The sequence below is a fragment of the Phragmites australis genome, chromosome 14, assembly GCF_958298935.1.
Source record: "Phragmites australis chromosome 14, lpPhrAust1.1, whole genome shotgun sequence".
Lineage (NCBI taxonomy): Eukaryota > Viridiplantae > Streptophyta > Magnoliopsida > Poales > Poaceae > Phragmites > Phragmites australis.
Genome location: NC_084934.1, coordinates 14,807,936 through 14,825,253, shown reverse-complemented (window position 1 = coordinate 14,825,253; position 17,318 = coordinate 14,807,936). Strand labels below are relative to the sequence as shown.

The 17,318-nt window shown below is 42.8% G+C and overlaps 1 protein-coding gene across 2 annotated transcripts; it reads left to right on the top strand.

Annotated features, from left to right (window-relative positions):
* Positions 1 to 1,327: 1,327 nt before the first annotated feature.
* On the top strand, positions 1,328 to 11,374 carry LOC133891286 (KH domain-containing protein HEN4-like). Of its 2 annotated transcripts, XM_062331997.1 has the most exons (8): positions 1,328 to 1,904; positions 2,865 to 3,287; positions 3,515 to 3,784; positions 4,341 to 4,440; positions 4,537 to 4,622; positions 7,622 to 7,740; positions 10,306 to 10,417; positions 11,046 to 11,374. In XM_062331997.1, exons 1-8 carry the CDS (start codon positions 1,350 to 1,352, stop codon positions 11,178 to 11,180), a joined length of 1,800 nt encoding a protein of 599 aa, XP_062187981.1. In that variant the 5' UTR covers positions 1,328 to 1,349; the 3' UTR covers positions 11,181 to 11,374. The 2 variants fall into 2 exon arrangements, with proteins under 2 accessions (XP_062187981.1, XP_062187980.1); XM_062331996.1 differs by having other exon boundaries at positions 4,341 to 4,622.
* The last annotated feature ends 5,944 nt before the right edge of the window (positions 11,375 to 17,318 follow it).

Here is a 17,318-nt window from a genome sequence, read left to right as displayed (position 1 = left end):
CTATGTTTATTGAACTTGTGATGTCAGTTAATTTTTTTTGAAGGGTACAAGTTTAGATTCCATGTTATAATCTTGCTGCAGCTTCAATTTCCATGTTGTATCAATGTCATGTGGACATGTCTCATTTGTTCATATCAAAAAGGAAAAAGGAAAAATCATATGCAAATGGTACAGATCTAGGATGACTTGCTCACCTCCTATGCTGACGGCGTGGTGCTGGACAGGGGCACCAGAGTCAGTGGAGAAGGCCCTGATTTGGTGGAGAAGGGTGTTGACGGTGAGCTTCGGATGGTCGTGAGGTCGACACATATGCAGGCAACTGTTTCCTCTGGAACAGCACACCACGGTTGCTACTTGAGGTAGAAGGATGGGGGCGGCAGAGAGGGACGAAAAGCAGCCGGATCCGTGTGGTGGTGGAGACTAGCTTGCAGCCGCTGCCTAGGGTTCCTTGAGAGAGGCGACTCGAGAGGGAGAGAATGCCTCGGGAGAGAAGGTGTCGAGAGAGAGAGGAGCAGATGACTGGTTAGGGATATACCACTGACAAAAGTAGGTAATTTCCTCTAAATTTTATGGGTATTTCTATTTCTAGTGGGGCGGCTCTACAGGTGGAGAAACTTTTTGCCTACTCCACAAATCTATACATAAAAGAGTACTGTTCCACACTATTCCATGGATCTGTCTGCTCCGAAAAATATTGGAGTTGCTTGGTTTGGCAGGTGCTACTCAAGATCTAGAGTGGATTTCGGATCTAGAGCTCTGCCAAACACCCTTTTAATTGTTACGAGACACCGGTAAAAAGGAATTCATTTCTAGAAAAGGTTTTATAAGAGGCTTGTTTGTAACATTTCAAAAAAGGATCAATTTGTAAAAATTTCACTCGGAGGAGCCCTGGACCGAAGACGAAGGGCCTCTTTGGCAGAGCTTCTCCTGATTCAAATTCTCTAAAAAAAATTGATTTTCTGAGGAAGTGATTCTGTGGTTGAAAGTGATTCTTAATGATTTTCTAGGATAAACTCTATGAATCAGGAGAATCAGCGTGGTCAGCTCCTCATGAGAAGCTATTTTTTTCAGCTCCTCAGCTTCTAGTTCATTTCAGTGAATCAGGAGAAGTGATTCACTCAAGGAGCTAAAGCCAAATTCTGCCGTTTGGCAGAGCTCCAAATTTAGCTTGAGCTGAATTTGGAGCTCTGCCAAACGGGCCCGAAGATTGACCGCAAGAAGACAAAAGCGAGAAAGCTGGCAGTACGAAATCCCCATACTACCCCTCAAAACCCGCACCAAAACAGCAAAATCCACCTGTTCCCTCCCACTCGCACTTTCTCAGTTCCTACGCCACAACCACCGTCCAGATGGCCGCGGCAAAACCCCACTTCTCGCAGCACGCCGCCTTCGCCGCCGACGACGATGCCGTCGCGGGCCCCGGCTTCGCCGTCTTCCGCCTCCTCCTCCCTCCGTCCTTCTCCGACGCCGACACCATGCGCCTCTACGCCGCCGTCAACCCGCTCCGCCGCTTCACCCCGGCGCTGCAGGTCCGCGTCGAGCCCCTCGACTCCTCCCCATCGTCTTCCTCCGAATGCGTCGCCGTCGTCCTTGGACCCACCGCCCCCGTCCGCCGCGTCGAGGCCTCCTCCTCCTCCGGGGAGCCCCTTGCGCTCTCGCCCGCGCAGGAGGCCCTCGTCGCCGTGATCAGCGCCGAGGGGGCGCTCCACCGTGCCGAGGACGGGGGCCGCGGCGGGCCTGGGTGCGTCACGTGCCTGCTCCTGGTCGAGGCCGCACGGCTCGAGGCGGCCGCCGGGAGGGGCACCCTGGGGAGGATCGCCTTGGAGGCCGGCGCCGGCGTGCGCGTCGCGCAGTGGGAGAAGGACGGGCTGCCGCGGGGGCAGCCGCCCGAGGAGGTCGTCGAGGTATAGCAACCATGTACTGGAGATCTCTCTCTTATATCGACTAGTAGCACGTAATAGCCTTGATGCTTCCTTCAATTGCTATTGTGCACTGTGCATTGCATATCTTTTTTTTTCTTTTTCTTTTGAGACGTATGCATTGCAAATCGGACGGGACGTCACTCGTGCGGCCTAATGTCCAGGGAAATTAAATAATGTGCGAGCGTCTTTGTTTATTTGAAGGGCGCAGGAGAGGAGGCATGCATCTTAACTAGTATAAAATAGCACGTGTGCAACATGTTCTAAAAGTTGTAGGCCATGAGGAAGTCTGATGCTGAATTTCTTAGTTTTGCGCTTCTTCAGTGGTACTTCCGCGGATGCACTTAAGATTCGGCATGTTGCGCCTTTGAAGGGCATGTTTGACCTCTCCAACTATAAAAATATGCTTGCAAATATTTCCAGTACGGCCATTATCGTCTTCATTTCAGTTCATTTTGTTCTCTATGTGCTGTTTCATATGTATATGGCATGTAATCTGTTGTTTAGTTATCTCTTTAGTGGTGCATGTCTTATCTCCTAGAGTAATGGCAAGAACCTATTTCTATTTTTCGTTTCAATGTTTGGAAGGAAAAACATGAATGTACTAAAGGCTAGTATAGGCCTACAGGATCTACGACAACTGATGAATTGATTGGATCACGAACATGTTTGTCCTTGTCTCACCTAAACACCACTTTAGTAATGAGTGAATCCAAGTGGTTTCTGATTCCTTTGCTGAGATATGAAATTAAATGTTAAATGGTTTATCGTACATTAGCAGGGATTTTCAAAATGAACCTTTGGTCTGGGAGGTCCTGTTCTGTGCATTTTTCTTAGTTTAGAATATCATATTACTCTCACATCTTTTATTTACTGAGAAAGTTTCATGCCGTGATTTGTTACTCTACAGTTTTATTTAGTGTCTTGTATTTGCTGAATTGCCAGATAACTGGAGATAGGGCCGCTGTAAGGAAAGCTCTTGTTGCTTTGTCTAGCTGTCTTCAAGGTAATCTATCAGTTGGTACCTCAACAATGTCTGTTAAGAAACAAGGCTCAATGCTATCATTGGCTTCTTCTAAAGTGCCAGAGCCAAATATGGGAATTTTGTGCTCAGAAGCATCCACCGAGCATGCACAAAGCAATGCCCCTCAGATTGATTATCCACAAGGTGTTACAGGAGATGTTCGAACTAAAAGTCTTCAGCAAATTTCATTTAGACTTCTCTTGCCTATCAATCTTGCTGGAGGTTTGATTGGCAAGAAGGGCTCGATTATCAAAGGAATTGAAGATGAAACTGGTGCTTGTATTGATGTCAGTGCTCCTTTAAGTGGTTGCACGGAGCGTTTGATAACAATTTCAGCCCTAGAGGTTTGATTTTGAACTTTAAAAGCTCATTGTTCTATTGCTGTTCTCTTATTCAGAGATAGTCCACATTTTAGCTGCTTGTTAGATAAGATAAAATAATAGTTTTTCCATGGATGAGGTAGCTGTTTTATAGTTCTCTATGAGTCTATAAACTTTGCTTGTACTATGGTTATCATGAATCATATCATGCATATCATTCTTTATATCCTTAATTTCTGTTCCTCATGTAGAGCCCAGATTCGGAATACCACACAGTGCAAAGTGCACTACTTCGTATATTTGACAGAATGGTGGAGGTGGAAAGCAACACACGCTTAATGTTTGACAAATCATCTCAGTCCTCGGCGAGGGTCCTTTTTCTCAAAAGCCAATATGGTTGTTTAGTTGGATTAGGTGGTTCTATAATCAAGGAAATGGTGAATGCAACAGGAGCAAGGATTCAGATATTGGAAGATACAGATGTTCCAGCTTGTGCCTCCAACTTTGAACTAGTTCTACAGGCAAGCATTTTCTGTAACAAAAGCATTACAAAAATATACGGTTTGGTAGTATTTGTTTCTTTGTTGTCACATAGTTCATTGAGTTATGGACATATAGCAGCCATTGTTAACCTACTCCATGTGAACTTAACCTATGGATTCTCTGCTGTGCTTATTTGCCTATTTTCTGTCACATAGGTTGCAAACTGAAAGCTAATGTCATGTTTAGAATTTCGTAAAGCTTATTTCTCATTAATTTGTTATCCTTTTTGTAGTTATTACTCTGTTTTGTTTGAAATTTTGCTTGTAAGCTCTTTATTTTGTTTTTATTTACATTAGTTAACAAATGCTTTGCAGATCATGAATTATTTCTCCTTATAATTAATGTGGAATCTTCTTTCAAACTTGTGTCTGGTGTTTCTGTTTGACTTATGGAAGATCTAAGTTTCCAAGAGTGCTTGTCCCATTACTATTGTCTTTTTTCACTTCTGTTCTCTTAACTCATGATCTTGGTTGATGTATGGTCCTGCTATTCTCCTGCTGTCTGTCTTACTTATTGAGACATTTTGCTCTACAGATCACTGGGGAGTTAGTGAAAGTCAGGGATGCTTTATGTCTTGTTTGCTGGAAATTGCGTAATCATGTTTTCTCCTCCAAGAGTGCCAACTACAACAATGGTTATGTTCCCTCTTCAGATATTGTTGAATCAAATGCAACCAGCCATGTCAATGTTTCTTCAGTAGGCCAATATTCAACTGACAATTTCCATACAGTTGATCATGGACCCTCTCTCAGTTACGGAGTAGACTCTGTGGACAAGTCTTTGAGTGCCTTCGAGCTCAGTTCTTCAGAAGTTCAGGTTATGCTTTGCATAAATTTTATTCTATGCTTATCTGTTTATCTGACTATTGCACCATCTTCCTTTCTGGATTTGTTGGATACAATATACATACAATCCATTTCTTTTAAAGAAAAAAGCTTGAACATGAGCAGACAAATAGTGTATTAAACTTTTTGATAGAGCTAAAGTACAGGAGGCTGATAATTACAAGGATCCTCATTTCATGTGGGAGAATTATAACAATCAATTATTGATCAGCCTTTGATGCATTGTTCTGAAAATGAATCTAATTATCCGCCAAATACTTATACCAGGTAGCATGACCTGTTAGTATACCAGCTAGTATAACAGTTTTGCTCACCCTAACCAGGTGGTTACTGGTTACAAGGTTGTTAGATACAAAAAATCTGAGGCAGCACAGCCCATTTGCACACTTCTCAGTTCGGCCCAAGACCCACTTGCACACTCCTATACAATCTATGTTGCTATAGTTTTGATCCTTGTTGACTTACAGTTACATGATTCATGACATCAGCCTTTCTCTTGTTTTGATCTTTCCAGCTTCTATGTGTCCATTTACAATTTCACGATGAATCTCCATTTCTTTGTGCTATGATTTTTTTTCCCTTTTAGCAGCCAATGTTTATAGTTGACAAATGTTTTTCCTATATACATCAAAAAGATAGATGCATCAGACATTTGTTTTAATGCTGTATGAGCACTAAATACTATATCCAAAATTATGAAAAAAAGGTTACAATGTCGAGTCCCATTTACTCGCTACGAGGTGAACATACATGTACCTGTTACCAAGTTTTAGAACCTTGACGCGATACCTGTGAACTGTTATTTTTTACTATGGTTGAACTCTCATTACGGTATGGTTATATAATTTCATTGCTTCTTTCTTGCAAAATGTGAAAGCAATTAAGTCACAACAAAAGAAGTCTTCAAAATTAGAGATCTAAGATACCTTTATCTTAAGTACCGGCCAACCAGGTGCGGACCTAGGTCTTACATGACATTTCTCCTTGTTTGTGACTTGTACTAATTATCAAATACCGAAATAGTAAAGAATTTTTAATTGTTTGCTCTTTCATATAAATCAGTCATCATGCTTGCAAATTTCAGTTTTAGTCAGGAGAAAAATCCATAGCCTCTCCTCCCGAGAGAATTGATCTTTTGCCAAGTGGCTTCGACAATTTGCCACTCCAACCATTGCAATTGATATAAAGCCACTCAAAACATGAGCCCCATGATTGTCTACAACTTTGGATGCTTTTTCACGTGTCTTCTTCCTGCTTTCTTCCTCCCACCTGAGCTCACCAGGAAGGGGCGGTGCACCGCTGCTGTACGAACAATTATCCTGTTGGCCACCTTGGGAACCCCTCCGTGGTGCTTCACATGCTACTGTTCCCTAGTGTGCCGCTCCTTGACGAGGACCGCCTTGATTACTACATCCACCTCCCCGCCACCCCTGTCCCATCCACTGCCGAGCAGCGCCCCCTCCCGCAAACGCCAACGCCAACGCCAACGCCACCGCATCTCCCATTTCCCGCCTCCTCAACCTCCCCTCCCCCATGCATTCCTTCGCTCTTCTCTTCCCCAACCCTGACCTCCCTCACATCCTTGCCCCAACGCACTCTAGCTCCAGTCGTGGCTGCCGGCGGTTATGAGCCATAGTGTCAGACAAAGGACGTGCGTGAGATGCGACAATAGTGGCCGCATCTGCTGTCAACGAGAGGCCCATGGACGATGTGCGCCACCGAGGAGGGGATGGAAGCGAGAGAGGGAGAGGGCGACCGGCGATGGCCTCTGGTAGGCAAAGGATAGAAGGAGAGCGAACACAAATAGAAGGAAGAAGAGGAGGGGTTGACGTGGAGAAGAGCCATGACACGTGGGGACAAGGGTAAAATTGTCCAAAATGGAAAATCATCGAATTGGCAATGTTTTGAGTATCATTTTATCAGTTGCAATGTTTGCAGTGGCAAATTGTCGAAGCCACTTGTTTGAAGTGGAAAAAGATCAATTTTCTCCTCTCCCAGTGTGCGACTTTTTTCTTATGGAATCAATTATATGGGGCTAAGTCTGCATGAACTCAGACAACCTGACTTGGTTCACCATAAGAAAATTTAACTGATATGGTCGATCCTAAGCCTGTGCAGTTGGTATTTGCATGTTGAATTGATGTGCAGTTAGTAGCTTGATTTCAGATTGACGTGCTCTTCTTAGCTTCATGCCGTCCACTTGATTTCTCCACACAAAACAATGGAAAAGTGTGGTGGGGTGGGTATTTTGATGCTTATTCATTTATGGGGATTGATAATAAACAAAAATGAGGTATGTGGAAAGTTAAAACATAGGTGACTCGTTAGATGAAAATTGCATTTTTATGAATTTGTTTTCACAAGAATTACTATCTGTTGCTAAAGAATACATTCAAATTTTTTGCCTAGTTACATATGTTGCAATACGTGTCGAATATGTGTACGGATAGGTTACGTATTGGACTTAAGTTGTATTAGATGGGTAGGGATAGAGTTTGTGATAGACTTATATTCCTGGGCCTATAAATATTGGGCACCACCATTGTAACCAAAAGACGACATAGAAGGCAGGGCAAGGAACGGTGGTGACCAGGTGCGTCCATTGAGCATAGCTCGGGGCGCGGTGGTGTTCCTGACGCCGATGTACTGCTAATCAATATTGGGGAGGAGCGCTTGTAGTCATGCTCCGAGGATGTAGGCAGATGGCTAAATCTCGTTAAAAACATCGTGTCTTGGTGTCGTCAAAATCTTGCGTTTGGCTTTGCGATCTTGGTTGTGCTTCCACGTACTCAACATACCAAGAAAAACAATTTTTGTTATTTCAATCCTTCTGGAGCTCTCCTTAGTGCTTTTCTTAGCAGGCTTATATTCTAACATGAATTGTTCGTTCTTTTTGTGGCTCTATTGTAGCCCTATATTCTAATATGCAATGTTTTTCTGTGGCACTACTAAACAAGTATTTGATTGCAGAAAGCTGATAATGGCATTAGTGTTGGAATCAACAATTCAGATAATGGGGAGTGGAGTGGCAATGGAACCAAGAATTCAAATAATGGAGTTACATTTCCGGAGGACAACAGTCTTGTGAGGTGATAATCTTATCTGTCTTGTATGTTTCTTCACTACCTTCACAGTGGTGTGCTGTTGCCTTTAGAATTGGGTCTCTGTGAGCCGAGGACATTATGATTGTATTCTAAACCCCTGGTTGAGCCTAATTAGGCCTCCATGACAGGAATGGTATATAAGGTACTTTGCTTATAAATCAAAATCATGAGTGTCATGGAGCGCTTTAAATGTATGTTGTGTTGTTAGTATCTTAGCATCATCTGCATTGTCTCTAGCATATTAAAGCATATATCGATATCTATCTGCGGTTTCCAAATATTTCATAGTTCTCTTATTACTGTTATTTTTTGTATTCCTGCTATTTCCTTACTCATGGCTCCAGTCCTGCACAGGAGGCATGTGGCAGAAAAATCCAAACAGGGCATCAAGTATTTTTCCTGTTTAGGTACTCTGTTACAAGAACAACAATGCGTCTCAAAAACAAGGAATAATAGTAGCATCTATATTTTCTGGTTTTTGTGTTGATTCATTCTTGTTTGTGTTCTTGTTGTTAGATATAGTAACCTGTATTCAGTGGTAGAATTATGGGGCAATATGTAGAGTACATGAGGGAAACCCTAGATTAAGAGATTGTTATAATACCCTTGACTATTATACCCTTAATGCCCCCTCAAATGCAAGGTGTATGCAATATCGTTGCATTTGAAAAAGGTGACACTAAGTAATAAACTTAGACAAAATAAACTAATACATCCAAAATCTCTCTCTTCAAAGCCATTATAGAGTGGAGCTTTGGTAATCCTGTCGAATCAAATCGAAGAAGTGCAAAGCGGAGCACAAGAGTAGAGTCGTGATGTAAGAACAAAAGAATGCCCTTGGTCAAAAATCGCAACAAAGCGATGACAAGTAGCAAGACGACAAATGAAATTGTCACTAAAGCTACGGAAATACTAAGATGACACAAGAATGCTCTAGATCAAGAATTGCAAACAAAACAATGATGAGTAGCAAGATAACAAAATAAATTGTCACTAAAGTTGCGGAAAGACCTAGATGACACAAGAATGCCCTAGATCAATAATTGCAAACACACCAATGACAAGTAGCAAGACAACAAAAGAAGTTATCACTAAAGCTGCAGAAAGACCTAGATGGCACTGTTGCATCAATAGTGACGGGAAAAGATTAGCTAAACAAAGACAAATATTTAGCTAACAACGTAAGAAAATGACTAATTGACAAAGGAATATGAACTCGCACGACATAGATGAACTCAAAGAGATTGTGATTTGGATGGATTTTGCCAAAAACGATGGATTTGGATGGACACAACGATAGAATGGCACTAATACGAGGTAGACACAAGCAGCGACAAGGATACTAGCAGTAGTGGAAAAGGATAGAATTGTACTAAAAAACAGCTAGCAGCAAAGGCAAAACGCTTGAGCTACTACTCTGTTATGATGGAAACAGAGCAGAGCAGCTACAACATGCACCCAAACAATGCAAGCTACACTTGAGACCAACCACCTCAAGCCTCATCAAGTTCAAGAAGACTCCAAAGCTCCTAGCACAAAACCTGAGAAGCAGAGTAGAGGAGGAGGCGACAGCCATGGCGAGCTTCAAGGTGACTCAGATCTTGGAGGGCGCGGTGAAGCTGGCGTCGGCGACCCTTGACTCTCCAAGCCCCTATGATACACCGTCTCCGTCACTCGCCTCTGAGAAGAGAGGGAGGTGGCCACCGCACCAACCCAACAAACCCCACCCGAGTCCCCCAACCTCGATCGAGTTTGATCCATGGCGTTGAAGAGGATCCTGAAGGAGTTAAAGGACCTGTAGAAGGACCCGACAGGGAGCAGCCAAATCGGGCGGGTGGATCCGGTGTGGGACGGAGCCGACCGGCATGGGGAACAGCGGGGGAGAGCCGGATTTGGCCGAGAGAGACAGTGGGAGATGGGGGGAGGTGCGGCCGAGGGAGGTAGCGGAAGATGGTGGGAGGCGATGGGGCCAAGGGAGGCGCCCCAAAAAAAGTTAACCTAGCTCTGATATTATGTTAGGAATAGTAACTTGTATTCAATGGTAGTCCGATAGGTGTAATATATAGAGTACATGAGGGAAACCCTAGGACTAGGAGATTACCATAATACCCTTGACTATTATACCCTTAACACTTGTAACCACAAAGTGGTATTCAAACTTCAACATTTGAATGTGCTATCTATGTGTTAGACACGTACTTCTGTCCTTTCTACCACTAAGAGGGATAAGATTGTACATTTTTCCTAAAATTGTGTTCTCAATGCACTGATGAATTTGCTATCATCAACAACTTTACTTTCCTGGGTCCTTTTAGCTCTGGCTTATGTAACTAATACGGAAAACCTAGCCCAGCTTTAAAAATAGGGAAAACCCTAATCGAAAGTGATCAACAAACCACCAGTTGCATTAACTTTCAAACATGTTTCTATCCTCTGGTTCTTTTATTGTTCTAGTAACTGTGCACTTTGACTGCTTGTGCATTTCGTCAACATGGGCAAATTGATCACTCTATTTGGCTTCTAGTAAATTTTATTGACATCTGGTTTCAGGGGAGTCGAGACTGCTAGGATAACTAGGATCACATACGAGACTGCTGTTTCTGGGAGCATTTTATATCTTGTCTATGGAGATAATGGAAACAACCTGGACCAGCTTAGAGAGGTCTTGCTGCAAAACTATTAACCTTTTATGTTTGTTATGATTACATTAGACTGAACCCACTCAATTTACTTTAAATCCTCATTGGCATTTTTGAATTGTTTCATGTGTTAACAAATCAAATTCTTTCCAGGATGATGGAACACAATTCAAAATTCATTTTTGAGATTCAAAATTGGTCCTCTGGACCATGGTTTTTTTCTTCCAAAGAATGTACAGGCCTGGTTTGCAATAATTAGTTGACAGTTTTTCATTTCGATTTGTTCAACCGTGGGATGCATTGGGCTTTCCTTGATTTGCAAAATTTGATCTGCAAATAGAAAATAACTTGCATAACTGTATAATAGCTTAGAACTACTGGTATAATAATGTTCGGTCTATTCTATTTGTATACCTATTTCTTGCGTTTCTGTGCGACCTATTCCATTATAAGATAACCAGATCTTCTTTTCGTCTTGGAAGTAATAACACTACCGAATTCTCCACATTGGATCCAGAATAGGATCAGAGGTTATTCCTAAATGAGTCATGAATGGAACGACGAACTCCAGTGGATTTAATGTACATATTACTATCACCCTAGAAAAATTATGTTTCAGTTTCATAACATTTGATTTCCTTGTAAATTCAGATATCTGGTGCAGACATTACCGTGTATGATCCACCGTCAGAGGGCAATGAAGCCATGGTCGTGGTATCTGGACCGCCTGATCACGCACAATCAGCTCAGCGCCTGCTCGTTGACTTGATCCTACAGGGACAATGATGAGTGACCGCTGGACTGTTATGCGTGTCTGCTGAGTATGCTAACCAACGTTAACGTGAAACAATAGCTTTGGACATAAACTTGGCATTTTTAAGTATGGTGAGTGGGATATACAGAATGATTAAGGCACCGGTTACGATAACGCAATGTTGTGCTTGGAAGGATTATTTGACCATTGCCAGTTTGCCGCTGCATGGAGGACGTGAACCATTGTTAATGGATGGGCCTTTATTTACAGCAGCACTGTGCCACTTGATCTTTGCTGGTACTATGTTTTATGTGCAATATGCTCCCCAAAAGCAAAACACAAATTTTGATGTTGAGGATCAGTTAAGCTAGGATAGTATTTGCAGCAACCGATTCATGGATTCAGTGCTTGAAGTAGGCCTAGTGTTCATTTTTTAACCTTAATTTTTCCTGGAATTTAGTTCTCACAGTAAACTGACATAACATTTAGATTTCATCCTGGAAATGCGAAAACTAGGTAGAATTCACATCCCACGACTGGTTTAGTATGTGGTCCCGCGTAAACAATTTTACCATAGCATCCTCCGCTTGGCAACATGCCCTGCCCTGTCTTCCGTTTGTCCCTCGCTTGTCTATGCAGGCGGCACCGGTGACGGTGGACTCCCGCTCCGGCTGCCTCCAGGTAGCAGACCATGCCACCAATGCATTCTGGTCAGATTCAGACCGTGCTTGGCCTGCTTGCTGCTGGTCAGCATTGCTATCCTGATCACCATGGCACGGTGACGACGTCCCGCAGGTGATCTGCCGGCTGCCGGTGTGGGAGGGCAGTCGAGAACAGCTAGAAGATACTGGAGCAACGCTGATGTGCAGTGGCTGGGAAACAAAGAAGACGGCAGCTGTGCAGCCGGGAGAGAGACTGAGAGGAGAGGAAAGAGAAGAGAGCCATTAGGAAAACCTGGATGGTTTAGAGTGAGGATGCACCACTTCGACAATCAGGACATATAGAAACCAATCGCCTTAAAATCAGGCTCTGGCAAGAGTTAAAAACCAAAAGAGACTGGGTATTTGTTTGCATCATAAGAGGACTCACTGACAAAAGGTAATATCACATTGAACTGTAAGTTTGTCATTTATTAGGAAGAACTGCTCACATTTAACAGGTTTTGAGATGTAATTATGTAAATCATGTTCTTCCTAAAATCCCCAAAAGCAAAATATTAATAGTTCAAGCATCCTCTTTGATTAAAAAATTAGATCAAAAGACCAGAAAATCAATTCAATTTTCCTTTCTAAATTCCAAGGATTTGTCAATCTTATTTGCAGTAAAAGGCAGGAAAATGTTCCAATTCCCAATGCAGGGCTCTTAATTTGTAAGAGTAGAACATGAGATCAAGCAACAATAATCCAATAGCTTTAATATGAATAAAGAACAAGACATGTCATCAAAAGTAGATGGGGACATAACTACTGAAATTCTGTATCGACATGATGTCATTAAAGATGAAAAATTTGGTATCAAAGATGTCATTCTGACTTGAGTGAGGGCGCTAGCTCTCAAACCGTAGACACCCTGACCAAGGTGGTAGCCGACTTGTAGAAGAGCATGCAACAACACATTGGTGATTTGGCACAGCAGATGGCTGCCATGTCCTCACAAGTGACCGCCATAATCCATAAAGTAAGCACGAAGATGGATGTGTTCAGGGGCTGGAGTTGGACTCGCAGAATTTTGGTCCAAATGGAGAAGAACTCTTGCACCTGAACAGAAGCAGAAATACGTTGCATCGTCTTGATGTAAAGTTTCATTTTGTAATCCTCAAGCTACACAGTTATATTCTTGTGTGTGGAAATTAAGTTATAATAAGTTGTGTAGCGGGGGGTGATGTCGTCTGATGCCATGGCATCCAGCAAGATTCATTCTTTGATGGCTACCAGATCAAACATGAGACCAGTTAGCATTATCGGAGTGCAAAAAGTTTGAAGTGTAACCATTGCCGCCAAAGGACTGATATTATCTCCTCAATATTGAAGGGTAGCAGCTGATTGTACTCGGCAATTTCTCAGTAATTAACCACCAGATCGATCTCACTATCTAGCAGTAGTGTACCCGTGTTTATTCAGCAGCAATTCACGGCAGAAACAAGTAGCTCAATTTGTGTTCTCAGAAACAGATGCAGCAGCAAGACAACAGGTAAAGGAATCGTCTTACAACCAAGGTAGCAAGATAATCCCACCCACGGCACAAGCTTGAACCACGATCAAGAAAAAGGGAACTCGTCTGAATTCCAATGCGCTCCCAAGGCAATAGCTTGATCACGCGTTCTTCGCAATCCGGACGGATGGGCAACTCGACTCAACTTGATAGATGTGAAAAGGGGATCAAGCCAGTGTTACGTGCTCTGCCACGCCGCGTCATGAGCAACCGCACGACGCACCATGCCACCACCAGGACGACGGCCTCGCGAGAGGCAACGAACAGATGGCGGCGGCGGCTTCACCATCGATCGAGAAACAGGGCCGGCAATGATGACGTTTTAACATTGAAGGATGTGATTATCCCCGAGGGTAGGCGTCGTAAATTTATTAAATAACGAGACAATTACCAAAATACTCGGACAAATGGACGGTTAAATTAGATGTATGATACTCTCTGCATACCAATGCCATAGAGCACTGTAAATTAGAAGTCATCTAACTCTAAGGTCAGCTACAAACTTTAGAACTATAAACAAACGATTTTTCTCCCTTTATTGTACATGCTTGCGTGGAATTAGCAGTAAAAACTTTACACAACATAGGAAGATGCACGTCCTGGGAGGTATATGTAAAAACCCGCAGTGAATGTCGCATGCCCGAAAGCAACTTTTTATAGCAGGTTACTGCTAAGTGCTAACTAAAGGTCACTCCTATTTTAGAGTGAAATCTGTACACTACTACAAAATATGTAATCCAGTCGGTTCAAAATCAACCATCACAGTCGGTTTCCAATACTCTGTGAAAACATTTATCTCAGTCGGTTTTCCGCTCCGTGGGCTGTCAAATTTTCACATGCGGTTGAAAAGGTATTATCCCAAATGTTTGTTTAAACAAACCGATTGAGATAATACGGTGCTAAGATAATGCCCAGTCAGTTGGTGTCATGGCCTGACTGTGCTATGGATCAGCGTTGCATAGATGGATCGTGCTTGGTGAGAGCCACGTGCAATGCAAAAACTTCACGATAAGAAGGGGTCGTTCCCGTCACCCTCTTTCTCTCGTTCTCTTTTATCTCTCTCCGTCCCACGGCATATCTTGATCCAGAGAAGGGCCAACTAGGGCGCCGCTCCTCCCTCATCTATCTTCCTCAACGGATCAAGAGAAAATGAGATGGTCGGATATATGGGCCTAGCCCATTTTATTTTGAGAATAGTTCTTAATAAATCTTATATGCCCATTAGGTGAAGAGAGGTAGTGGGTTTTAGTCTTACATTACTAGTGGAGGTGGAGGAAGACTAGATTAAAAGGTGTTGTATCCCCATCACACTAGCACATGTAGATAAGAGGACTAGAAGAACACGTACGTGCGTTCGCTCGCCTCGCTAGGGCAGGAGCGAAGGGCACGGACGCACAACACCCGCATGAATCGTCTGCTAAAGTTAGGTCCAATTGTATGCGCAGTGCGACATCCTTTTGCAGTTTTATTCTTTTACTGTGTGGAAAAACAGTCCACGGCTATCAATAGAAATTATGTCGATTAAGAGTTTGATTGCGGCATGTAATCGTGTTCCATTGTGACACGTCTCAATAACATGATTTTCTCTATCTATACCTATCTGCCACCGCCAAAAAGTACACAATTAGGGTTTTTCCTCTCCTCTCTGCTATGCCGCCACAGTTAGTCTACACTATCCCGGTGCACCAGTGTACACCAGCGATCGAGAGAACAGGTTTCTGGAACCTGTCATCCTTGCGATCTTGCACCAGGAGAGGGTGAATAAGATTTGGGAAGAACTCTATGTGATTGCTCGTGTGTAGGGATCGGTGACTTCCTAAGAGGTGGGAGTGGGTGAATTAGGACACCTAAAACTAATCAGCTCTAAAAACTTCACAAGATAAACCTATATTAATTTATATCTAAACCTATATCAATTTCTATCTAAATATGCTCTAGGTTCATCTAGTGTGTCTACTCTACAGTTCAAAAAGGTTTGCAACCTATAGCTAATCATAGAAAACTACTTTAGAAAGATAAACAAGCAAATATAGATTGCAAGTATGTAAATGCGAAACATAAATAAAATAGAGAGAGCAAACTTGGCATAAAGAATTTTTATCCTGTGGTATCGATGGCATAAACGCCACCCCTAGTCCACGTTAGAGAAACCACCTAGGCTATTGCTCTCGGACGACACCTGGTCACGACTCTTGAGCCACCCAGACCTCAAGTAGGTTGAGCCATCAAACCACCAATGCAAGGGCTCACCACAAGCCTCTCTTTTGGTTATTTGTCGCTATCTTCACTTCAGAGCTTGAGCCACCAAGATAAGGGTCTTCGCGTCCTCGTATATGAGTCTTGTCGTCACTCCACACCAAGTTGGAGGGTTAACAAGCTTGAGCCATCAAGGCTCATAGTGCCAGCGAGTCACCAAGACTCCAAAGTGTCGACATACCACTTGGTACAATGTAGGATCACGCTTTGATTCTCTCTCTAGGCAGCAACACCTAGCAACAACTCTCTCTAAGCCTATTAGCACTAATCACTCCTTAATCTTGTGCTTAATTGCCTAGGATAATTACTTTTAGCACTTTAGTGGCTCGAATGTCTTATCAAGTGTCTATGAGCTTCTCTTAACTCTAGCACACTCAAATGGTAGAGTGGGGGATATTTGTAGCCTCAAACCCGCAAACTATGATCTGTGTTGTTTATCCAGCTTCTTGCTAGGAATTTGATCTGATCGAGATCTATGGCTTAGAATTAGATTCCCTTGACATAGCCTGTCACGTCCCGAAATTGTAATCACGTAATTAAGTTTAATTATGCGTCATTAGCGCCATGATTAGTTTTGGGGTAAATTATTTTAGCACACTAGAACACTTTGTTCTGAGTCATTTGGATGAGAGAAAGAAATTCGGGGGAGAAAATAATGTGATTCGCAGTCGAAACGAACTTTTTCTGTAACATGTGGGATCCACCACCCAACCCCACACCTCACTCACTCAAAGAGGCAGCAGCCCCACCTGCTCTCTCTCTCCCTCACTCTCCCACCTGCTCCCACTCGTACTCAACCGGCCACAAGAGCAGCCGAGCTGCCCCCCCCCCCCTCTCTCAAGCTCTCTCTCCCTCTCCCCCAAAATCCGACCTCAAGAGAAGGATTTAAGGTAAGCATGTGGTACTCACGCGATCATGAGCTCATAAGCTTCCCATCTATCCAATTCGTTTGCTCCTTCCTAAAGGATTCGAGCTGGATTTGACGTCTTTTGGTGTTTTAGTTGAAGCACGAGGAACACCAGATTTCTTCATCTCCCGGGTGGATTCCTCCATTTCCTTCATCACCCGATGGTCACCAACCACCACAAGCACAGTGGGTAAGTCTCTTAGGCTTTCCCTAGCGTGAATGCATGATTTGGTTGGTCGATTTTGAGTTAGAGTGAAGTTATAGGGTTCTTGAGATTTAGAGCTAATTTAGAGAATTTAGATGATATTTGAGTTAGAAATCGTGTTGCTAGGTTGATGAGTGAATTCTAGACTCTCTAAACTATCTCAAACATGTCTCCTTTTGGATTGGAGAAGCTCGCAAATCAAATTAGTCATTTTTTTTCCCGCGAAGAACAACTGTTCTGGAAACTCCGGAGACTCCGGAAAAATTTTCGGAGACTCCGCAGTCCAAAGACTCTACAATAATTCACAGATACTCTGCAAAAATGTGGAGTCTCCGCAGAAATTCGCGGAGGCTCTGCAGTTACTGTTTATCAGGCGATGTGAGACTTGTAAAATTCATAATAAATTCTTCGTAGCTCCAAAAATTATGAAACAAATTTTGTTGGTTTTATAATAACCTCCTCTATCTATTAAAAATACCCCCAGATGTTAAATAATTAATTAACATGTTGGAATAAATTAATTATTTTAAGTCTTTATTAATTCACTGTTAATTCTTTGCGAGTCCAAAATGAGTGAAACCAATTTTTCTA